Source organism: Varanus komodoensis, unplaced genomic scaffold (assembly GCF_004798865.1).
Source record: "Varanus komodoensis strain SLA01 unplaced genomic scaffold, ASM479886v1 scaffold5, whole genome shotgun sequence".
NCBI classification, from domain to species: Eukaryota; Metazoa; Chordata; class Lepidosauria; order Squamata; family Varanidae; genus Varanus; species Varanus komodoensis.
Genome location: NW_025336087.1, coordinates 4230844 through 4256341, shown reverse-complemented (window position 1 = coordinate 4256341; position 25498 = coordinate 4230844). Strand labels below are relative to the sequence as shown.

The window sequence follows — 25498 nt, the reverse complement described above, 5'->3', positions numbered from 1 at the left end:
TTCCTAAACTTGCATAAATTGTACCCTAAGTCCATGGTTTAAAATTGCTTAGTTGCACACCTCTTCCGGACAAAATATTTTTCCAAACTTTCCTCTGTTTTCTTTGCTTTTACAGACCGTAAGTTTCCTGATTAGCAACTCTTTTGGTACCATTTTTAAACCTGCCCCTTACAATTTGCCATTTTTTTCATTTTTATTCTTTTTAGTCTCATGATTCTAGTTGATCATGAAGGTCGCGTGGTGATACAACAATGCTATATAACAATGCTATATAACTAATCAGATTTAAATATAGGATGCTATTTATTTATTTAAAATATTTATGTACTGCCCTTTATCTTATGACAGTAGAGAAGTTTATAAAATATATATTTTAAAATCCTAATAAACCCACGACAAATTACAATACCACCCCCACCCCCCAAAAAAAGATGTGTAAAGAAGACAGTGACAGCATCTGGCTTTCTAAACCAATTTATACTATCTGAGCAAAGAGATAGGTTCTACCTTGGCACCAAGAGCCTTTTGCTGAGCCCTTAAGCAATAGTTGTTCTGATGGATCCTCTTTCTGGTCTTTCTCGAGTAGATTCATCTGCAGCAGATTCTGTACCCTGTTCTCTGAACCTTGAAAAGATACCTCGGTTACTGGTTTCTACTGGATGGTCAGAAATGCCCTGTTCTGAAGATGCCCTGAATAAGACCTCACAGCTCACAACCCTGGTGCCGAGAAGAAACCAGCAGCTGCACGAAAAACCACTATATCTTTGACTGCCCAGATGCAGTGCTCAATCTCAGCTCTCTGGGCCAGAGCATAAAATTCTGGCAGTTGCTTCAGGCCAGTGCTGAGGTAATTTGTTCCTTGCAACTGTGCAACTGAGTTGTCACCTCTGGTCTGGCTAGTGCTGGACTCTGGCTAGTGCTGGACTCTGAACCAACACTTCTGTCTCTGCCCAGGGTCCTCAACTTCTCTCAGGCCCGAGCTGTCTCTGAAGTGCTGGGGGTTTATTTTCCCCCCTCCTTGAAGATGTTGCCTTCCTCGGTGATGGGGATTGCCATCAATGGTCGGATCAGCATCCCAGTGTAGAGCATCCCAGCAGCATCTGGGTAATAACATAACAACAAACTAAGATGGGAAACCGAACTGTTGACATATTGTGCACGAAAAGATGTGGATTTTTAAATCATCATGTATTGAAAGAAAACTATTTTTACTCAGTTGTTTTAACTTTCAGTGTTTACCTTGGTTTCAGACTCCCAACCCGAAGTATGACACAGTTGGGTGTATCTTGCACATACCACACCTTGAACATAGTGTGGGCAACACCTACTGGTCTAGGGACCAATTTCCCCCCTTCTCAAAGCCCAGCAGATCTGCATCTTTCCTAGATTGCTAAATTTTCCACCAAAATTTGGCAGTGTGCCATCAGCAAAGACCCAGTTCTGTTGTTAGGATGCCTGGGGAACAAACACTTCATTTTCAGGCAGAACTACAATCCTTAAAGCCCCAGGGGAGCATAAATTTGGTTTAAATCAAGGCAAGAGCTCCTTGCATACATTGTTTAATACAAAATTGCTTTTTTTGTTGACATGTTGCCAAATTGTTGTAAGCCGCCCCGAGGCTTCGGCGAATGGGGCGGCATAAAAATGTTTTAATAAATAAATAAATAATAAATAAATGTTAATGGCATGCTCAATGAGAGGTGGGTAAGTACATGTAGCCCACAGATCCTGTGTTGTCATTCCTGCTTTAAATTCTTATAACCAGGCCTCACGGCTGTTCGGAAATAAGTATAATTTCTAATCAAAGCGCGCCCTGCGGACTCAAAGCGTGGCCGGCGGCCGGGGCCGGCGTCCTCGGGCCTGCGGCCGAAGGGCAATGGCCAAAGGGCGGTCGCCGCCGTTTGGCAGCCGTTCGGGGGTCGAGCGGGGGGCTGGGCTGGCCAGGGGCTTTGGTTGAAATTGACCCGCCTGCCATTGTATATTAAGGAAGGGGGATTTTTTCTCTCTCTTTCTTCTCTTCTCTTCTTTTCTTTAACTGCTTTATAGTTTTATCCTGTTTAATCTGTTTTTATGGAGTCGTCCCTGGCCATGTCGACGTTTATGTTTCCTGGGGAGCGCGTGGGCGCTGCCATTGGCGTGGTCATGGGCAATGGACGTAACAGCAGTGGGGGCTTAACGTGTCCGCGTAGAAGAAGGAGGGACAGATGGCTAACACCTGTCCCTCTTTCTGGTTCTTCCCCCACCCAGAGGGTGCCAGGTAGCCTTGTCAACCGCCCCTCAGGCCTGACGGTGCTGCTGCTCAATGCCAGGTTGGTCAATAATAAATCTTCCCTCATCCATGACTTGATTGTGGATGAGGGGGCCGACCTGGCTTGCATAACGGAGACCTAGGTGGGAAGGGGGGAGATGTTGCCCTCTCTCAACTGTGCCCACCCAGGTATCTGGTTCAGCACTGTTCACGCCCAGAGGGGAGGGGAGGGGGGGTCGCATTGGTTTACCGAGCCTCCATCTCTCTCAAGGGACTTCCGGTCCCTTCAAGGCCAGGGCTGGAGTGCCTCTACTTGGTGTTGGGCGAACGAGACAGATTGGGGATTCTGTTGGTGTACCGTGCACCCTTCTGCCCAACAGTCTCCCTATCTGAGCTGATGGAGACCGTCTCAGACCTGGTGTTGAGGACCCCCAGGATGTTGGTCCTGGGGGACTTCAATCTCCATGCTGAGTCTGGTCTAACCGGGGCGGCTCAGGACTTCATGGCCTCCATGACGGCCATGGGGCTGTCTCAACATGTCTCCGGCCCGACCCATGAACGTGGACACACTCTGGACCTGGTTTTCTCGACAGGGCAGGAAGAGGGTGACCTGAGGGTGAGAAATTTATGTTTGACTCCCCTGTTATGGTCAGATCACTTCCTGGTGAGGTTTGTGCTTAGGAGCGACCTCTCCCTCTGTAAGGGTTCAGACCTGATTGTGTGGGTCCGCCCCTGGAGCCGGATGGATCCGGATGGATTCCTGAAGGCCCTGGGGGAGTTTCCGGCTGACAAGACTGGTGCTCCTGTCGAGGCTTTGGTCGAACTGTGGAACAGGGAGATGACCAGGGCTGTTGACACGATCGCTCCTAAGCGTCCTCTCCCACCGGGCAGAGCCCACTCTTCCCCTTGGTATACACCTGAATTGCGGGCGATGAAGCAGGTTGGGAGACGGCTAGAGCATAGGTGGAGGAAATCACGGGATGAATCTGACCAAACACACTTGAAAGCCCACTATCAGGCCTATGTTGTGGCGGTGAAGGTGGCAAAAAAGAAGTTTTTTTCCACTTCCATTGCCTCCTCACAATGCCGTCCGGCGGAGCTTTTTCGAGTGGTGCAAGGCCTGGTTCACCCGGGTCCCAAGGAAGATCTGGTTCCACCCTCAAAGGCCCACTGTGATGACTTTGCCAGGCATTTCAGGGAGAAAATCGCTCAGATTCGTCACGAACTGGACTCCACTAATGAATCAGAGGTTTCTGGGGAGATGCCAATGCAGCCGTTTAGTCCAGCATTATTAGATGAATTTCAGTTATTGCGGCCCGATGATGTGGACAAGGTGCTTGGACGAGTACGTCCCACCACTTGCCTATTGGACCATTGCCCGTCTTGGTTATTAAATAATTCCAAGCACGGGATTGGGACCTGGATCTTGGAAGTGGTTAATGCTTCTCTGAGGGAGGATCGGGTGCCTGCCCCTTTAAAGGAGGTGGTAGTCCGACTGGTCCTGAAGAAAGCGTCACTGGATCCAGAGATGGCCACTAACTATAGACCAGTGGCCAACATCCCATTTCTGGGCAAGGTGTTAGAGCGGGTGGTGGCGGGACAACTCCAAGCACTCTTGGATGAAACTGATTATCTGGACCATTTCAGTCCGGCTTCAGACCCGGGTACGGTACTGAATCTGCCTTGGTTGCCCTGTACGATGACCTGTGCAGGGAGAAGGACAGGGGGAGTGCGTCCCTGTTGGTTCTTCTGGACCTCTCGGCGGCTTTCGATACCATCAACCATAGTATCCTTCTGGATAGGCTAGTGGGATTGGGAGTTGGAGGCACCGCGTGGTGGTATCTCAACGGCCGATTCCAGAAGGTGGTGCTGGGGGACTATGGCTCTGCGCTATGGCAGCTATGCCATAGAGTACCACAGGGCTCCATTTTGTCCCCTTTGCTGTTTAATGTCTACATGAAACTGCTGGGAGAGGTCATCAAGAGGTGTGGGCTACGGTATCATCAGTACGCTCTCACTTTCCACTAATCCAGGTGAGGCAGTGGCTGTGCTGAACCGGTGCTTGGCCAAGGTTATGGGTTGGATGAGAGCCAATAAACTGAAGCTCAATCCAGACAAGACGGAAGTCCTGTTGGTTGGTGGATCGGGCTTCGGAGAGGGTGGATTTGACCTGGCCCTGAATGGGGTTGCACTCCTTCTTAGGGACAAGGTCCGCAGCTTAGGAGTACTCCTCGACCCGGAGCTTTCATTAGAAGCTCAGGTGACAGCGGTGGCAAGGAGCGCTTTCCTTCAGCTTCGGCTGATTAATCAGTTGCGCCCCTACCTGGAGTACGACTGCCTGGCGACGGTGACACACGCGCTGGTGACTTCCCGCCTTGACTTCTGTAATGCGCTTTACGTGGGGCTTCCCTTGAAGACGGTCCGGATATTTCAGTTGGTTCAAAATAGAGCTGCCAGGTTGCTGATGGGGACGGGGCGTTATGTTCACATGACTCCAGTCCTCCGACAGCTTCACTGGCTTCCCATTGAAGTCTGGGCCCAATTCAAGGTGTTGGTTATGACCTATAAAGCCCTAAACGGCTTGGGACCTGGTTACCTGAAGGAGCGCTTACATCCATATATGCCCAACCGCCCCTTGAGATCTGTGGGAGAGGCCCTTCTCCGGGAACCCTCCGTGAAAGAAATTAGGAAGGTAGGTACTCGGAGGAGGGCTTTCTCTGCGGTGGCGCCCAATCTATGGAATGTGCTCCCCAGAGAGGTCCGCCTGGCGCCGTCGTTATTTGTTTTTCGGCGCCAGGTGAAGACCTTTTTATTTAAACGTCATTTTAATTGTTAACAATATTTACTTATTTATCTGGCCAGGACGACTTCTTTTCTTTTCTTTTCTTTTCTTTTCTTTTCTTTTCTTTTCTTTTCTTTTCTTTTCTTTTAACTTTTCTTTTATAACTTCTTTTATATCGTTTATATTTTTTATTTATTTATTTAATATTATTAATTTTAATTTTATATTGTTATTTTTGTATTGCATTGTATTTTATTGTGTTGTAAGCCACCCCGAGGCTTCGGCAAGGGGCGGCATAGAAATGTAATAATAATATCATCATCATCATCATCATCATCATCATCATCATCATCATCTTCCTGAGTGTGTGGCCAGGCATACATAAACAATTTCCTGTATTGCTGATGTGCTGTGAAAATCATAGAAAAATTGAATGTTTTGACTAGCTTTCATTTCCTGCTGAATTAGAAGAAAACTTGAATTAAATAGGTATATCTAAATATTGGTGCCTGTGAAAATAAACTCAACATGCAACAGGAAAATGAGATGAAATAGACAATCACCCACTGTGTTGTCCAGTTTTATAAATACAAAAACCATAGCTTGACAGATGACTTCTGAAACTTGCTTATACAGTAGGGATGTGAAGTCCTACCAGAAACTGAGCCTAATTGGAACCCCTTGGATGATTTCTGGCACTTTGCAAGCCAATGTGGACTTCCCTAAAAAGTGCCCAGAACTGGAACTGGACAGGGCCAAGGCTTCATTGCAGATCTGTACTTCAGAGCTGCAAACATTCTCTCTGCTCCAGGTCAAGTATTTTCTTTTAGTTGTTGCACATAGATGGGGGTAGGGGATGGGAGTGCAGTTGAGTGATTGAAAGAACCATTTCTAATCCGTGGGCATATTTTGCCAGGAATTACAAAGGCTTCAAAGAAACATGATATTCGTCCATCGTTTTAGATGAGGACCTTGACATCTAATGGGTTGTGAGTTGTCCACGGTGTGTCCGCAGGTGGCTGATAAGGCCGATATGGGCACGGAGTGTTCTGCCACACGTCACACAGTCTCCCTTATCTTGGTGACAGCCTGGAGTCTTTGCAGGTTGAACAGTTTCCCATTGGTCCTGTAGTTCAGGCTGACTCCCAAGGAGTTGTTTTGAAAGGCATCTGTCAGCATGGCTGAGAACATTATGCTGAACAGGGTCGATGCCAGCACGCACCCTTGCTTGACGCCATTTGTGATGGGAAAGGCCTCTGAAGCTTCTCTGTCATCCAAAACACGAGCTGTCATGCCATCGTGGAACTGATGTACCATCAGGATGAATCTGTCAGGGCACCCAAACTTCGACATGATGCTCCACAGACCTTTGCAACTCACCGTGTCAAAAGCCTTGGTGAGGTCCACAAAGATGGTGTACAGTTCACGATTCTGCTCTTGACACTTCTCTTGGAGCTGTCGGGCTGCAAAGATCATGTCCACAGTGCCACACTCTTTGCAGAAGCCACACTGTATCTCGGGTAGTAGACCCTGTTCCAGGTGGTCAGTCAGGCGATTTAGCAACACACGTGCAAGGATCTTGCCTGCGATGGAGAGCAGTGATATTCCTCTATGATTATCACAGACTAGTCCATTTCCTTTCCTCTTGTAGAGGTGCACGATGGACGCGTCTTTCAGTTCCTTAGGAATGGATCCTTGATTCCAGAAGGACTGGAACAGCTGAGTGAGTTTGTCGACAAGCACTGCACCACCTTCCTTATATACTGCCACTGGGATCGCAACAGATCCTGGGGCCTTGCCACTGGACAGCTGGCTGACAGCCTGTAGGGTTTCAGGCTTTGATGGTGGGGCATCCAGGCTGTGGTTGATATCCGCCTGGGGCATTCTGTCAATCGCCTCGTTATTGATGGAGGATGGGCGGTTCAGTACAGATTGGAAGTGCTCAGCCCAATGCTGTAGAATCAGAGTCTTCTCAGTAATGAGAGTTGCACCATCTGAATCCAGTAGAGGGGAGCTCCCTGAAGGCTGAGGTCCGTACAAGGATCTGAGGGCTTCGTAGAACCGTTTGGCATTGTTTCTATCAGCAAACTTCTGGATTTCATCTGCTTTGGCACTCAACCAGGAGTCCTGCATCTTGCGAAGCTTGCTCTATACAGTCCTGTGAGTGTTGTTGAAGGCATTTTTCTTCGCTGTTGACAACCAGTTGTTCTGATGAGCACGGTGAAGGTGGTGCTTTTCAGCAAGTAAGGCCTTGATCTCTTCATCATTTTCATCAAACCAGTCCTGCTGTTTCCTGTGTGAGGGTCAAGAACCTTTAGTGCAGAAGAGTGCACAATATTCTGGAAGCGTTTCCAGTCCTTCTCAGCATTTTCCTCTAATTGCAGCTCTGAGAGTTGGTTGTCAAGATCTTCTGCTAATGAAGCTGCTGTGTTGGGGTTCCTCAGTTTACTGACATTGATCTTTTTCATCACAGTTTTGTTTCCCTGCGGACGTCTCTTAGGCTTGATGTGAAGGCTTACTTTGGAGATGATGAGTCTGTGGTCAGTCCAACAGTCAGCGCTCGGCATGGCCTTGGTCACCCTTACATCCTGTCTGTCTTTCCTCCGCACGACGACATAATCAATGAGATGCCAGTGCTTGGAGCATGGGTGCATCCAAGAGGTCTTTTTGCGAGTGGGCAGGTGGAAGATGGTATTAGTGATGATCAGATAATGAGCCACACATGTCTTCAGTAGTAGTAGCCTATTGCTGTGACATTTGCCGCTTCCATTTTTTCCAATGACTCCATCCCAGGCAGAGTGATCGGATCCTAGTCTCACATTGAAATCGCCAAGTAGAATCAGCCTGTCGGTGCACTTCACGGATGAGAGTAGGGCATCAAGATCTTCATAAAACTTGTCCTTTACTTCATCCGGATTTGTCATTGTGGGTGCATAGGCGCTGATCAGTGTGGCTTGCTTTCCTCTTGGTAGTGGGAGATGCATTGTCATGAGTCGGTCGTTCACACCCTTGGGAAGACTGGCAAGTATGGGGACAAGATGATTCTTAACCACAAAGCCAACTCCAGATTCACAACATTCGTCACTGCTACGTCCACACCAGAAGAATGTGTAACCGCCTCCTGTTTCTGTGAGCTGACCTTCATTGGCTAGGCGAGTTTCACACAGGGCCGCTATATCGATGTTAAATCTTGTGAGCTCTCTGGCGACCAGGGCTGTTCTTCTTTCTGGTTGATCTGCTGAGGGGTTGTCTTGAAGCGTGCGTACATTCCACGTGCCAATAGTCAGTGGTGTTACCTTGCATTTTCGTTTTGTTTGCAGTTTTGTTGTTCGACCACATAAGATGGGATCCCCTTCAGCCATGGTAAGCTGACCAGGGTTCTGTGAAGCAACAATGTTTAGGGCACCTTTTCTAGCCCCTTCCTCTTGCTACGGAGGTGAGCAGTATGGTCCTAAAGAGGGCTGCTCAGTCAGTCAGGTAGACGCTGAATCCAGCTGTTGCTTCGGTCAGCAAGAGGATGACCATTAGACCTGAGCCGCCTGTGTGCAGGTCTGCGGCTACAGCTCCCAGTGAATCCACACCTGCTGCCTCGTCACTCACCCATCACCACCGGACTCTGAGGTTGAACTGAGGATGTCAAGACTTGTGCATGGATTGGATTAAAGTGAGGGACAGGTGCGCATAGTCAGCCTCACTCTCTCTTCCCAGAATCCATCTTGCTCCAGTGGCAGGACAAGAGTCGAGACGGTTGGAGATGGGCTGGGCACAGTGCTTGACCAGGGCATCTTCGTGTCCTGCCGTGTTCTTAGCGTACCACAACGCTTGCAGAAACCGCCTTCATGACCGTTGGTCCTATTCTAGTAGATCTCACCCACTCAATCCGCCTGAGTCTGTCTCAGGACAGACAAATCCCTCTCTCACCAAGGGTCTTGACCCAACGGTTACCCTCTACCTGGTTTGCCCAGCCTCTAGAAACTGTTGCCCGGGGTGTGGCTGCTGCGCATGCTGCAGCTACTGGGAGCCACAGGTGCGAGCTGGGTGATAAGTGGGGACCAATGGTGGGTGAGCTACCCTAGGAGGACACGACATGCCCCTACACCAGAGGAACGTATGCAACTGATGAAGGATCAGGTGAAGTAATGCACCAATAAGCTAACACTTAGAATTCTGTATCCCAAAGATACGGACACAGTTCACATGGTTTGCTGGGCTCATGAAGGGTTGTTTAACCCCAGTGTGCCATGGTGCATGCTAGGCAACATTCCGATCACGCAGTCCCCAACTGGGATATCAGTGAGTTGTCATGTCTTGCAAACCTGACCACTGTGGGTTATTTGAGGATTAAATGGAGCAGACAGGTTTGCATATCCAGAATGGTACCTGGCACGAGTTGTTCACCAGGAACCTGGCATGTTATGTGAGCTGGGCCATTGTTTAGGCACCCCACAAATATACAGGTATAGGCAAAGACAAACGGTGTAAGCATTTCTGCAAGCAGCATTCTCAGATCAGATCTCCAAAGCAGAATCTGTTCTCTCTGCACAGAGTTTTGCTTAAGTTATCTTTAGCTCTCTTTAGGTGATAAACAAGAAAAGCAAGGGTTACTACAAGAAATCAGAGTTTTCCAGACTACTTCATGTTGGAGGCTTTATCATTTTAAACAGATTAAGCAAAACAGGTCAGTGCATTAAATGGGAAGAGATTTTAGGTATAGGAAATTCAGAGCTCCATTGGTATATCTCACACAGGAGGACCCTGAGGTCCTCGAAACAGTTATCACTAGCATGCTATGCGCCTCACATGGCTCTTTTTCAGAATGACAATCCTTTCCGAATGCCTCCCCACATTCCCCATCAATCCTCTCAAGACTGCTGTGCCCCCATCAGTATTAGGGGTGAGGAAACAGACATCTCAACCTCATTGCATTCTCTGGGTGGGTGAGAATGCAATCTCTGCTCCCTGCATTGTCTCTGCTCCCTGCAGTCCTGATTGAAATTGCTTTCCAAACACCAGCCCTAGAGCACTGGAGAGTGGATGGAGTTCTCAGGGCTAAAGGACTGCCTGCCTGGGATACATATACATATTCTCTGGTTCTTCTTTCTTCTTCACTCAAACAGCTTTTGCATGGTTTCTTTGAAACATGCTGATTCAAAGCTGTTAGAAGGAGTAACAGGAGTAAATACCAGAGGTAATTCCTTCTCCAAACTGTGTTCAAATTTCTAGAGGAAACCTGCGTGTTTCAAGGAGCATTTCAACCATGTTTTCTTTACCACCACACAAAGATCCACCAAATATAAGCAAGGAACTATAACATGCTGTCTGAAGCTACCTAATGATAGCTTTGTCTTGTCCACTCTAACACATAGCAGCTTTCTGGCAGTGCTCTTTTAGTGTTTGCCACTTCAGGTTCTTTTAACTGGAGCTTCTTCAGGTTGAATGTAGGATATTTTCCATGGAACCGCTGCATGCAAGGCTCTGCCATTAGCCTTGTAAAATTGTATGGAAGTCTAAATTTCAGATTATCCATTGAACATTTCGCTGTAATGTAATCTTACCCTCTGATGAGTTCAAAATGTTTCAGTACAGCCTTCCCTGAGCTGGTGTCATTCAGATGTGTTGGATGACAACTCCCAGCATCCCAAATGAGTTGGGCTGGAAGTTCCTGGGAGTTGTAGCCCAGCACATCTGGAGGCCACCAGCTTGGAGACAGCTGCAGCCATTGAAATTAGTTACACCTAATTCTTCATAGAATTCTAGAAAATTAATTGGACAGGATCTGAAGGGCTTTAAAGGAAAACCTCATTTTCATTGTGGATGTTGAGGCAACATTCTTACTGTCACTCTTTGTGCTGCTCAAAAAGCTGCTCTTCAGCTTAGGGGACCCAAGGTTTGGCTGTAAGGAGGTAAAGTGAGGACCTGAAATTGGGAAGAGGAAATTGCAGGAAAACAGTTATGAGTCTAGGAATTTGAGTACAGATCCAGAAGCATTGGATGCTTCTCACAACCTGAGCATTTATATCCCAGAGGTACCATTTTTCTTTTCTCCATTTGTGAAAATGGAAACTATATTGGAGCTACAGAGGTGAATGAGATGACCATAAATTAAATTACAAGTTAAAAATAAAGAAAAACAAGGAATATCAAGAAAAGTTTTCATCAAATCAATATCACTTAGTGCTATGATCTTTGAGTGTCTGATTTATCCAGGATAGATGCTCCTTTGTGAATCGCATATAGACACCAGGGTATCTGGAATTACCACAGTTTTTAACAAAGGCTAAGATGCCTCTTTGTTCACCATTGCATATCAACGGACTACCAGAGTCACCCTGGGGAAAAAGAAAGAGAAAGAGATGCAGTTATCCTTCACCTAGGCTGATATATAACACATACCTCCCTTTGGTCATAAGGCCCCAAAAGTTGAGAATGGAAAAAAAAATCAGCACTTGATTTTAGCAGGCCCTTAAATTAAATGTCCATGCTAGATGGCCCCATCACAACACTACATATGGTTAGTGATGCATTCATCACTAATATTTTTGGTAGCCTGAAAAAAGTCTTCTACAAAAAAGTTGGAAGTCAAGCAATCTGTCTGTCTGTCTGTCTGTGAAATCACTTAGTTAGAACCCAGTCCTATGGATGTTAATTCATATGTTTATTGAGTTCCCTGAGTCGAGTGGAGCTTGCCATCTCAGCATCAGTATGAGTTAAATGCGAGTTGTCATTGAAGCATGGGTTTAATGTGAGTTATCATGTCATCTGAACCCAGCTGAGGTGAAAAACTGTAGTGGACAACCCACAATTCACAAACCATGAATTCTTTCATAAATAGTTCATGGTTAAAAAGTCATGGTTTGTTGGTGCGGCTAGAGTCAGAAAACATGATAACCCAGGTTTCCAACAACATTCCACAATTCCACAATTACTCACACTCATTCATGTTATCCAAACCCAATCATAAACCTGCAGCTGTAGTCACTGCAATTCATGTCAGGCAACCCAACAACAAACAAAACTACCTTCCCGCAGCTCTAACATTTGCCGACCATGCATTTGACTTAGCCAGATCTTTCCTACGGTTGTGTAGTTTTGCATAAGCAGAGGGTTTTGTATATTTTCACGCAAACATTTAACCACTCCACTTGGCTCCTAAGATGAACAATCAGATGCTACTAACTGTTCCATCTGTTTCCTTGTAATAGGGTTTGTGCTTCAAGGAAAAGTGCAAGCAATTACAAAACCCAAATAAGCATGCCACCAGTAGAAGACTGTGATGACATCTGGACCCCCAGAATAAGGCAGCAGGAAGGTACCACAAAGCATCTCACTTGGAAGCATCTATCCTGTGGGGCTGCTAACTGCTATGTACCATGTCCTTAAGTCACACATATTTTCAGGAATGAGCATGATAAATAAGGCCCTTCTTCCTTTGGGTGCAATTTTTCTACCTTGGTGAAGGGCTCCCTCCACTCATTGCCACATGGCCCACACACTCATGCACCTGTGCACACACATGCACGCACACAGGTTGGAACCACAGTATTTAGGGAGGAACAATCTTGCTCTGCAGACATAATCCACTGCAGCCCTGAAAAACAACCCACCATGTTAGCCTCAGAAAAAGGGCTCCCACTGGTGTTGATGGGGAGGGGACTTTATTCAGCACTGTAGTAGAAGCAGAGAAGGTAACTCTGTTCCACTTGTTTTGTGAACCCCATCCACCTGAGTGAATGGAATGCGAACTGCACCTGCCCTTTGCCCCTCAGCCTCTGCAATGCAGGAGCTCACCAGGCTGTTACAGAGGCAAGACAGCTCTGAGCAAATGTGGATTTAAAGCCTTCACCAAACAAAGCTACGCAGCTATGACTTGCATGCTTCATTCTACTAAACAAGAAGCCAAGCATGAAAGTTCAGATTATGATGTTAAATTTTTCCTTGGGCTGCCTGGCTGGGGCATATTGTGAGTGGTAGGCCTTTTCTGTCCCAAATTCCATAGGATTGTGCACTTAATCATGGTAGCCAGCTGATTCATCAACTAAAGCATGGGTCCTCAAACTACGGCCCGTGGGATGGATCTGGCCCGCTATGCCGATTTATCCAGGCCGTGCTGCCACCCGTCACCCGTGTGCATGCACGCCACTGCCTCGCTGCGCGGGCAGGAGGTGGTGGCTTGCTCACTCGGAGATGGTTCTGGACTCATTGGGAGATCTCCAAGCGAGTGAGATGCGGTGGCGCATTCCCGACACCGCCTTGCGCATGCCTGACACCGCCTCACCAGCCCGTGTGCCCAGGCCCCCCTCCTCACCGGCCCACGCCGGGTTGCTGCCAGCTTTCAACTGGACCCCTGTTGAAAAGGTTTGAGGACCCCTGAACTAAAGTCTTAGCTGATAAGTCAATAGAGATTCAGTTCTAATCAGTGCAGGAAAATACTTGGTAGGGATCCAGATTAAGACTGCTTTGGTTCCTTTGGGGGGGCTTTTTTGGTTCTGCTATGTTACAATAATAGGTGTGTGTATCTATAAATTAAAGATGGATAAATTTTCCTTTTAATAATGAGTGGTGGTAAATTGCAAGGGATCTTCATTCAGTATCTTGCGTTATTTATTATGGTGTTGGTAGAATACAAATGTATTTAAATTTAATAAAGTGCTTGGCTAAAAGTACTTTAATTGAATGGCACATAGAAATAACTGGCTTAAAAAGAAAGCTCTCTTACCCAGCACATATCTTTCCCAGTTTTCTTTTCACCTGCACACACCATATTCATTGTGACATGAGGCACAGAATTATAGTGTTTCTTGTTATTGCACATATCTCTGTTCATGACAGTGACATTAACTTCACGGAGTTTATCAGATCCTTTTCTTTTATTAATAGTTCCCCATCCAGCTATTAGGCACTGAGTTCCTTCCTTGATGTCATCAGATTTTTTGGAAAGTGGAATGGTATTTGTGGGTTCATGAATATGTCCCTTTGTGTGAATCTGAAGGAATGATAAAAAAAAAGAACAGTTGGTATAACAGGAGGCAGTTGCAGATTTTGATGCAAGCTGCTGCAGAGTTGACTTCATATGCATCCGGTGGGCTAGATCAGCTGATACATCTCCCTCTACCATTCCATGCTTACAGTGGAGAGTATAATTGCATCTCCCTTACTTGTTGAACCCGTCTCACCTCCAGCACCTCCAGAGATCCCCACACAGGCCTTATGAGTGATGCAGTGGGACTCACAGGGTCAAAGCAGTAGGGCTTTTTGATTAAATTGTGTCATCTGCCTCCTCAGGCTTCTTTGTTCTCCCGGAGCTTAGCTGCAGTTCTCACACTACCTGGGCAGAGGAGGGGGAGATGCATGCATTTGGCCAGGACGTCTCCAATTATATTGTTTTTATATTGTTATTATGTTGTTATTTATTGTTGTGAGCCGCCCCAAGGCTTCGGCGAATGGGGCAGCATAGAAGCTTCCTAAATAAATAAATAATTTCCCTCCAAAATAATATATTTTTATGCGCTATCTCTGTCATAATGCAAAGTATCATTATCCTGTTGTGGCCATGGTCTTGAATGGGTCGGTAGGACCCATTTGCTTTAAAAATAGTTTATAATACACAGAAAAAGATGGATAAACACATTTGTCTAAATTTTGGGGCTTTCCTTGGGGACATGGCTATGAGGACAGTAATGATGAGTGCTTGCACTTCAAATTCTACCCTTCGATCACTATATTTGGGGATGTCCTTGTGTGTAAAATGTAATAGTGCAATAGGCCCAGACCCTGGCTTTTATCTGAAAAACTGAGCACATGGTCTGGGGCTATATATGATCATGATGTTTGATTTTATGCATGCAGGCTGTAGTCAAATGTCATTATTTATGTAAGCCGTCCTGAGGCTCTGCGAAAAGGACGGCATATAAATATTCTAAATAAATAAATGACCCGTATGAAATTCAGAGGTGGGGAAAGCCTGCCAGGTGATGTGAAGAATGAAAATTCTAAAATCTTTGGAGATGGAACATTAGCCTCCATCTCCAAATAAATAATTCTGGGGTCTCAGATTTTCTCCAGTAATACCTATGGGCAAAGTCAAAATTATTGCAGATCCTGAAATAGCTTTGTTGTTAATATTTTATGAATGGAAATGGAAATAGAATATTAAGAATTAATAAATTTGGTAACAGCAGCAAAACTGATAATAGCAAAGAATTGGAAGGAGAAATGGGATCTTCAGTTAACTGGATGCTATAAAGGGGTTTGGAATATAGCTGTTAATGATGCATTGACGTGTGGGATTAGAGTGAAAAAGGGATTGGTAACGAAGAATGATTTCGATGATATATGGGCTTTATTTATTGAATATGTACTAACAAAAGGGAATGGTATTAAACATTCAACGGATGCAATGCAATTTTGGATGGAAGAGGGTATTCCTGAAAGAGCAGAAAGTTAGTTAAGAAGAAAGAAATGAAGGAAAAATATTATATGGCCATGGTCCCAGTGGAGGGGTGCATTGTGTGTGTGTGTTTTTTTTGGGGGGGGTGCATGCACACACACATGCATGCGCACACTCACACAGGTTTTTTGTGTACCTTGTGTTGTTTCTTTTTATTGTATTGTAATTGTATTCTTTTAAAAATAAAAAAATCAGTATTGTGTTCCCTAGGTGCTCAGAAAGTAACCTTCTTCTCTAGAAGGAGAGAAGGCGCCTTCTCCACCTGGTGCCAACGTTTCTTTACTTTCGGCATCAGGCATAAACCTTTTTATTCTCCCAATATTTTAACTGTTAATTTGTTTTAATTGGTGGTTTTATACTTAATACCGGATGCCATGCTACTTCTATTCTTATTTCTATTTCTATTCTATTGTATTATGGATGCCATGCTACTCCTATTCTATTTCTATTTTTATTCTATTTTATTAATGGAATTGTAGACCATCCTGAGATGTCTGTAATGGGACGGTATAGAAAAGTTTAAAATAAATAAATAAGCAAGCAAGCAATTAATGTTTACCAGGTGGACAGGAGCCTGAAAAATCTCCATGTGTATGTATCCCTGCTGTTTATCATGGGATTGCCTTGAACTGTAGGAAGAAATAGTTCAGTTGGCTTTCTCCCACCAAGGAAGTGCTTCCTTTTGTTATCATGCCATCCAGTTGCTGTAGCACTTGAACACTTTTTTTGTCACAGCTGGAATTACTGTTTGGAGGACCCACATGTTGGTATTATATTCCATGGAAGAGGCTTTGGTGATGGCCAGCAGTCATGCACCTTTCATCTGCAGGATTCGGCAGAGCAGGATTAATGTTCTGCTTGGTCAGAAACAGGTTTTTAGAAGGTGGTCAGGAGAATCGAGGTTTGGTGAGTTCCCAGTGCTACTCAGAATGTTCATCAACAGAAGTGGGCAGCAGGGCAGACAAAGAGATAACCTTTGTTGAACCGCCTGCCCTTTGCAGCCTTATTGTTGACTCCTACTCCTTGTGCACTCTCCGACCCGTCCCCACCATGTTTTGCTCAACTGGACACTTTCAGCAGAGGGAGGGAGTCCTTCCATTCTTGGAAAGAAAACTCTAGGTTGAATTTATTGCCTTCCTCTTTCTATAAAGTTGGATACATTTGTGGTTGAAAATGCAGGATATAACATAAGCAAACAAGTAAATCTGAGATTTTACTGACAGTATAACTGTCAAGCTGCACTATACATTCCATTTAAGCAACTAGTTCAACCTCAGCTAGTATTTTTAAGGCTAAAACAAACTACGCATTTGATACAGATTCATGTTCACTTTTAAAAACTTACCTGCAAAAGCATAATGTCATTTTCAAATATCCTTGGATTAAAGCCTGGGTAAGAAAATGTTTTACTAATGTTAGCTTTATGTTTTCCATCCTCTTTTTTAGTCCGTGAATAAGCTCCAAGAATTACACGTGTATATTCATTCCTGAAAAGAAAACAGCACAGAATAATTGACAACTCTGCCATTTTGCTTCCCTTTATGCTGAACTGTTGGACTGACACACAGCTCTTCATTTCTTTTAAAACTACATCAGCTTATCTTTGTAATATATTCTGAACCGCATCCTCAATATAGAATAGTACCAGGTTCATTATCTTGCACTGATTAAGAAAGGTTCAACTTTGCACAGTAAAATATAAACAAATAAACCCAATTTCTAGTCCAGATATCAAATGCTTCAAATGTTACAAAAAAGATGGCTTGTTTTATTTTTGTTGCATGTATATGGGCTTCGATCCAGGCTCTGCCTTCTGTAAAAGGAAGGCTCGTGGTGTGAAAAGGGATAACCCCCGAGCCTCATACCGCCATTTCCCCATTTAGCCCAGTCTCACTGTGTAACTTTTCCAGAGGGGTGGAGGGGCTGCCTTGAGAAGGAAGAGGGATCCTGTGCAGTAGAACTAGTTTACATCTGGATTTAACCCATGTTTTAGGTCATTTTTTAGCTGGGACATCATACTATGAAGCTAATAAAGCAATAACATAGCTGTTGATCCATTTTCTCATGTTAATTTGATTCAGTGGGGAAATCCAGATTTAAGAATGGATAAGAAGATACTTTTGTGGCAGACATGGATGTATCAGGTAAGTCTTACCATGGATCATCTGGTGAATTTGCAGATTAGTTTTTATCATTCCTCATTTTGTGGACTGAATTTGATTGGCTAACTAGAGCTGAACAACAGTACTTACCATTGCACTGTTTATTAGCATGTAGGTTTCCCCCCTGGCTTTTACAGCTTTAGCTTCTCTCTATTCACAGCACTTACTGTGACAGACAAGGTAAACTGTCTGGTCTATATTCATGGTATTGGTAAATAAATACAGCATACAAGGCCTTAAGCAGGAATATAATAGGGAATTGGATTGTCCCATTTTGACTAATCAGTGCATCTCTGCTTTGGCATCTACATCTGATGCACCTGTGAATCTCAGGTTGCATCTTCTTCAGTAAAACCTTTTTAGTGCATGTCTATTAGATGCTGCAATGACTCTTTAATGAGAATTACTTGGACGGGTTTAATCCTGCTTTACTGAGGCTTCGTCTTCTGCTTTTATTGCAGGAGGAAAAATGCTTCTTTTAAACATACATTTTGGTAATCCCCAGCAGTTGCCCCCTTTGGAGAGAAAGTCGTTTTAAAGATAAATTTTGTACTGGAACACTTATTAATATTTGCTGATGTACATGCTCTTTTAAATTATCTATGTACCTTGCAGAACTGCATGCACATTCAGTGCAGATAGATTCTCTGCACCCACCCACCCCCCACCCTCCTGTAATGCACTGGACTGAAGAATCTGCAGCACTTTCAACATATATGGGTGGTTTATAGATGCCATCTGAGAATGGATATTTATATGGATACTTCGCTGAAGTTTATGCATAATTCTTAGAAACGTATATTTTCAAACGCACACACGTTATGTGTGCATTGAAACTGATTCATTCAAATCTGTGTAACCCATTTTTCTTTTCTTTGGTTAAAAAGCTGCCATAGATAATAAGTCAGAAATGAAAGAAAACCCAAAACATTACAGATAAAGCCACCACAAAAATCAGAAAGAAACACATCACCAACAAGAAGCAGTAGAAATAGAAGTATTTGTTAACTGTTTGAGACAGAAATCTATGAAATATTCTACTACCTGTTAAACAGAGCTGGTGCTGAGCAGCTTCCATAAGCAGAGTGGCACCACTGTTGCTCTCTCTTCATTGCATGAAGAAAGCCGCTGACTAGCTTGGTATCAGCAGGCTGGGTACTCATACCAAGACCACTCCATTGGAGATGCTCACTACCACAGCTCTGCAAGTGTTCTGACCAGGGCTCATTCCAGGTCTGAGGGGACCACGAGGTGCTTTCTAGTTCTCCTCCCATCCCCGCATCCTCCTCCATCCCTTTACACAATTACCAGGGGAGAGGTGGGTAGCGAGGACCATCTGGGACCAGGTTCTCCAGGAAAGCTGCTGAGTGAGAAGGCTACAGTTCTGCCACTCAATTTCCCCAGAACGCAAGTACCAGAGGTCTCTAAAGGAAGTTCTTGAAGCATTAATCACCTACTGCAAATCTGGGAAGAATTCTGAGTGTGAGAAATACCAATTTTGGAAATTAAATATATTGAGGGTTCAGGAACAGATGATTTTGTCAAAGAGCAAAGAATGAAACTGTCATTCTTAGTAACTAAGCTTCTCCTCATTGTTGTGCTCTTAGACGACATCTCCTGGCATGCCACATTGTGGACTATTATACACATTTCCCACTGATGCCGGGCCGTCTTATGCCACGTAATCCAGATAAAGTTATATAGGGTTCTCTTCTCTACTTATTCCTTCTTGGGAGGTAGCTGCTACCAGCACCTCCCACAAGGAAGCCGATTCTACTCCTTAATTGAAGAATGCCTGTCGGGCTTCCTCTTGTGAACTAACACCACAAGAACTCTGTAGAAACAATGAATATTTCTTCCAACTTACGGAAAACAGTGGGCTGCCGTTAATACCCAGTCCTTTTTGATCAAAGTTCCTCCACAAAATAAATGCTTTTTTCTGAAGAGGGCAACCATGAATGGCCTTGAAGCTGGGAATATTTCTTCCTTTTCATCTGTAGTTTCACCTGCAGATTGACCTGTGGAGAAAGCCATTCTAATCAGCTTCAGTGGTATCATATACACCATGGTGAGAGTTAATTTGTGGGAAGCAAAGTAATTGTGTAAAGGGTTAACAAAGTAGCTCTTGGTGTGGTTGCTACCTATGAGTCTTGACAGATGAGCGTGTGTTGTGGGGGAGGGGAGTAATTGGATGGTTGTTAGTTGTTCCTTTAGTGTCAGCCACACTAAATATAGAACATCTCAATAGATTTGGCAATTTTGAGGTGTTATAACCCTTGACTGCAAATGGAAATTTGAGGTTTGCCTACCTTGGGTCCTTAAACTCACCTCATTCTACATCACATCACAATCCAGAAAAAATGCTAGACCTTTTATATATGTTGAGGCAAGGTCATTCTGGAATGGCCCAATGATTACTGTGGGACTAAGGGAAACCCAGAGACACCCCTGGGTATGGATGCCAAAGTCCCCCAGGGCATCCTTGGCATTGTCACTGAGATTATCTCTTTCAGTTCAACTAATGACAGTGAGATGGTTGGTAAATGAGCACAGTCCCAAAACAGTCAAGAGTGCCCTACACCCAGGATTTCCTGGAGACACTCAAGTGGTGGAACAGACAGCGGAGGGATGTAAACAACTTTCAGCAGGTAGGATGAATTTGGGAACAAAAAACAAAAGAGGAAGAGTAGAAACAATGGGGCTGGACCAAAAATATTCTAAATAACCTGCATATTTTAGCTTAACACTCTTATGCCAGTAGCTAAGCCTTTGGAGAGGCATTTCAGCCTTCTGAAATGGGTGACGGCAGGGGCACAAACGCTGGTATATCAGCAATCAGTAGCTGGGGAAGGGAGTGGAGCTGCAGAATGGGCTGGCCCAAATGGCGAACTCCTGAAGGCTGGATTTGGACATCAGAAGGGCTGGGTTTGACTCCTACATGCTTCTGCACCTTTGGGCTAAAATATTATTCTAGAACTGAGGCAAGTGAGTTCTAAATACCCTGCATGCCCTGGGCTGCCCTTAGACTTTGGGAGATTTTCCTGAGCCAAATACTAACTTCTGAAAAGGGATTTGCCTTACCACTGCAGCAGGAGAGAAAAGGCTACATCCCTTTTTCCTCCTGCGCTGATCCGTTATCAGACCTCCCCTGTCCGCCGCTGCCCAAGCTGAGATCCTGTTCATTAGGTACAAAGCATCCTATCACACCTTACGGTGCAATCCTACACTGACTGGAGCATGCTGGAGTTGAACTGGGGTTAATCTCATTGGATACATAAAGGGCTATCCTCATCTGGCATACAAGCAATGAGTGTGGAGTATAGAGAAAATGGGGTTCAGAAATGCTGCAAATTGGGAGTCAAATAGTAAAGAAATGGAAAAAGTACAGCATACGGGTGTGTCTATATAAGGTATCTATTATGTGCTCAGGATCCTTCCTTCATGGTAATTGCTGGGTCCATAGCATGTTGACCCACCAGGCCTTCTCTTGTGTTTTGCAGCTGTTTTCACAGCTTTTAGAGCAGGGATAATGGGCAAGGTTTCCCTTACTTTTTGATGAAAAGCTAGAAAATGCCTGTCGACATTAGTGGTTCTACTATAGTACAATGACACTTTGCTATAGTAGAACTGCAAGGCAGAGAAAGAAAGAATAAACCCATAAAACTCCAAATGTAACAGAGACAGTCATATTTCCATGAAGAAAATGGAAGAAGCCTTGGAAAAGTAGCAGGGTAAATGCCTGAAGTAGTGTAACTCTAAAAGTACTGATTGAAAGTATTTATAATTATGGGCCACACCATGTCTGGGCCTCCCCGCACTGCTCCGGAATCCCTGCTTTGCCCAGTGAGGAGGGCTCCCACCTCCTCACCCAGAGATCTTCCCAGCCCTAGTTACTCTTTCCTTGTCATTTCTAGCAACTTACACAGGGCGTTGGGTGTAGGGGAGAAACCATACATTGAAAGAGCCAAGCACTTACTTCTCTGAATTCGGAGGAACAAAATAGCAGTGGAAAAGCATAAAATAAAGGAAAACCTCATAGTTGCCACCCTGCATTCCCCCATAACAATGAGATAGTTAATAAAGATTGATCATATAAATGATTGGTTTTTTCATAACTTCCTCTTAAGGGCATTTTTTAAACCTCAGACACATAATATTTAAAAGAATGAAGTAATTGCTGCTGATGTAATAATGTCCATAAGAAGTACTTTAAAGTTGGTTGACAACTCCAAGCCTGGAGACAGACTGGGAACAGCCACTGTTGGCATGATTATGACATCACACCTCTGTTCCTCCAGCAACTGCTGGAGCTGAATGATGGGGCAGATGTTAAGCATTCTTTGGCACATGTGTTCTGACAGATAACTATTCTGCTTTGGTGACCCCCAGCTGCAAAACAGAATGGGTGCCTTCTGAATATGGCCTCCTGAGTGCTCAGTTCCGCACCAGAACAGATTAATGGGTCAGGTAAGGGAGCCTGCAGAAATTCCCCCTCTCTCTCCAGGTGTCCTGTCCATTTGAATACTAGTCTAGAGTGGGGGGTTGCAGAATTATGAATTATTCCTTATAGAAGAGAGTGGTCCCAGACCCCTTAAAAGAGGCAAATGTGAGATGAAGATGCAGACAAGGGGAAAATCAGGGAGCGGGGAGAAGATCCAAGGTAAGGTGTGAAGTCGAAAGAACACTTTTACATATATGTGCAAAGCAATACTGTTGTAAATTAGCATTAAGGGGACAGTCCAAGAGCTACATGGAAAGAATGTGAGTGATCTGATAGGAGGAAGGCAGAGAAAGAGAAATGATGATATTCAGGGATCATCGTATCCCATTCATATGAAGTCCCATGAAGTAGGGATGGTTGTGTTTGCACAGGCTGAAGGCAGTAGCACTGTGCTTAAAGCTAACTGGGTGGTCTGGTGGTTGGAAGCTCTAAAAATGGTATTTTATTTTTAACCAAAACAGCATTAATTTGAGTTTCAAATCTATATTCTTGTATTAAAATGTAGCTAATAAATGGAACGTTCAGATATGGAACTGAGCTGGAAAGGAAATATGATCTTTTATGCTACAGCTGATAAGGCAGCTTATGTTTGGAAATATTCGGATTTAAAAATCTTGAAAATGGACTAAAGAAAAAGAAGAAGCGACCCATAGTCAAGTTGAATTTTTCAGGCTATCCTAATTTCCAAGGAATACAGTTCTTGCACACAATTTTGCCCACACATGAACTTCTACATATTTTTCTGCTTCCACCACAGAGATGCTTAAGAGTAAGTTTGGGTTGATGGGCCACATGGCAGAGGTAATCTTTCTCACTCTGTCTTATTGCAACTATGAAGAACATAGGACAGAAATATTGGTTTATTGGATTTCCTCTGTGGTTTTAATTCAAAGGAGGTGAAACAATAAAGCTGCTTTGATGGTGAACATAGAAATGACAAAGAAACCAATGTCTAAGAACAGGAAGTTACTAATTTAATTTCAGTTATGGGTGTGAGTATTGCTTCTGTATTTCTAAAGCTGTCATGAGATGCATTTCCTTCCTTCCCATATTCAAAGCCATAGATCTTTCTTGTAAAATATTCTTTATTGACCAAAGCATTTTCCAGAAACACAAAGACCCAGAAGGAATCTCTTTGAACCCAATTTTGTATTTACTTCTAGGGACTCTCCTTATGAGTATGATTGGGCCCCATCCTTTCAGGAGGGGCCTTTTGGAAATAAGCATACTTCCTCTTTACAGGCCAGTCCTCTAATTAGGCCACCCTCCCCTGCAGACATCACATCATCAGAGCTATACCCACCTGTCTCTGAGAAACTGCCCTGTTTCAAGCCTCTTTGCACTAACTGTACATCTTGGTCCTTCTCAGAGGCTGCCTGAGCACCTGGGGAGTCTGGCCTTGAGATAAGCACCTCCACTTCTCTCATTTCAATGTCTACAACTGGCCCACACCCTGAGACTTCCCCCTGCTCTTCCTCCTCCTCTGAATCCCAGTCAGCAGGCTTTGAGAATGTGCACCAAGAGCAAATGCCCTTCTCACCCCCAACAAAGGCTTCAGGGCAAAACAGACACTAATACACAGCTTCAGGGCAATGATGATTTTCAGCCATGGTGCAAATGTGGAGAATGACTGTAAATTGAGGAATTAGATGGTATACTGCAGTGTCTCCTTTTGTGCCATATCTCTTTTTAAGCCTTTAAATGGCCACACATGTCTTTTTCTTAGTTAGTTGCCTGCTTTAAGTTGCTGTTGGCTGTCAGATACATCCTTGACAAGAATTTCAAGTTTACAATAAGGGAATTTTAAGGTTAAGCCTGAAAGTTTACTATGTGATGGATACAGAATTCTCTCTGTTGGCTGATTGTCACTTTATGCAGCTAATCATTTGCAGGAGTATAACACATTGCCAAGGCTAATAAATTATAATCTAATCAGCAGGTGGTTAATGGAAACTTCATGGTAGTTAAGTCTGAGAACACTGGTCAGTTGAATCTCAGCATAGACCTGAACCCATGGAAGGTGCTACCTGTCAGCATCTTCCAGAAGTCTATGCATGTCCTTCTTTGAGGGACTCTCAATAGCAGGAAGTACCTAAATATTGCTATTTCACTCTGTTGCAGTCTTCAATAAAATCTGTTGCATTCATCCAACTGGTGTTTATTGCCTCCAGATCCTCTTAAAAAGGAACAATTGACTTTTGGCAGTACACATCTGTGGCAAAGTTGGCTTCACCTGGACTATAAACTGAGATGATGTCTCAGGTGGTGGATTGGGCAGAAGATCAGTTGAGGGGGGTGTGAAACTTGTTCTCTTGACTAGAATTCTCTTGGGCCTGGTTGATGCATGAAGAACAATGTGGTGGTAGAATCCTCAGCATATTCAGACACCTTCATGGACTGAACTGTCTGAGTTGTAAAATTCAAAAATGGATCCAAGCAATTTTGTCCTCAAAATGTTTTGCAAACATGTCACAGTGTGCTACTGAAGGTTCTCCCACTGGGTCAGAACATAAAAAGCGAGTAAGAGGAGACATGATAGAGGTGTTTAAAATAATGCACAGTGTGAAAAAGTAGAGGGGGAGACATTTTTCTCCCTCTACCATAACACCCAAACCTGAGGTCATCCCATGAAGCTGATTAGGAAGAGGTTTAGGACAGATAAAAGCAAGTGGTTTCTAGATCAAGAGAGGTATTATTGCCACTCTGTTTGACTCTGGTGTGTCCAGAACAGGAATATTGTGTTCAGATCTGGGCTCCACATTACAGGAAGGACATTGCCAGCTTAGAGTCAATGCAGCATAGGGCCACAAGGATGGTGGCGGATTGCAGGGAATGCCGTATGAGGTGAGACTGAGGGAACTGGCTCTTTCCAACCTGGAGAAGAGGAGACTCCCAGGGGATCTGTTGGCAACATATAGGTACGTGAGGGGGTATCACATGGAGGTGGGTAGGGACCTGTTCTCCCCTGCAGAGGAAGGCAGGACGTGCTCCAACAGAGCCAAGCTCAAGGAACCAAGGTTCAATTTGGATGCCAGGAAGTACTTCCTGACAGTTAGGACCCCAAGGGTATGGAGTGGGCTTTCATGGGAGGTGGTTGAAGACCATCAGTGAGGGTGTTCAAGGATAGACTGGACGTGCACATGGTAGGCATGTCATGAGTGAAGTCAGCTGGAGCCAGGGGTCAAACTAGATGGCCCAGGAGGCCCCTTCTGACTTGCTCTGTTTCTATGTTTCTAAGTACTTCTTCACGCAGAACATAGTTAGATTATGGAATTGCTGCCATGGGAAGTGGTGATGGTCACCAAATCTGGATAACTTTAGACAGGGTTTGGACAGATGCATGAAAGAGGAGGCTATC

At 44.5% G+C, this 25498-nt stretch overlaps 1 protein-coding gene across 1 annotated transcript; it reads right to left on the bottom strand.

Annotated features, from left to right (window-relative positions):
- Positions 1–11197: 11197 nt before the first annotated feature.
- LOC123031294 (granzyme A-like) lies at positions 11198–23494 on the bottom strand. Its single transcript, XM_044446110.1, has 6 exons — positions 23488–23494; positions 21612–21671; positions 19507–19633; positions 16823–16964; positions 13747–14013; positions 11198–11359 (listed from the first exon to the last, which is right to left on the bottom strand). Exons 1-6 carry the CDS (start codon positions 23492–23494, stop codon positions 11198–11200), a joined length of 765 nt encoding a protein of 254 aa, XP_044302045.1.
- Positions 23495–25498: the final 2004 nt, after the last annotated feature.

What these genes read in the sequence shown, in the direction of transcription:
- LOC123031294 (XM_044446110.1), bottom strand. An exon ending in CTCCGAATTCAGAGAAGTAA is followed by an intron (nt 19,634 to 21,611) that starts GTGCTTGGCTCT and finishes GTGAAACTACAG; the next exon opens with ATGAAAAGGAAGAAATATTC. An exon ending in ACGGCAGCCCACTGTTTTCC is followed by an intron (nt 16,965 to 19,506) that starts GTAAGTTGGAAG and finishes TTTTCTTTTCAG; the next exon opens with GAATGAATATACACGTGTAA.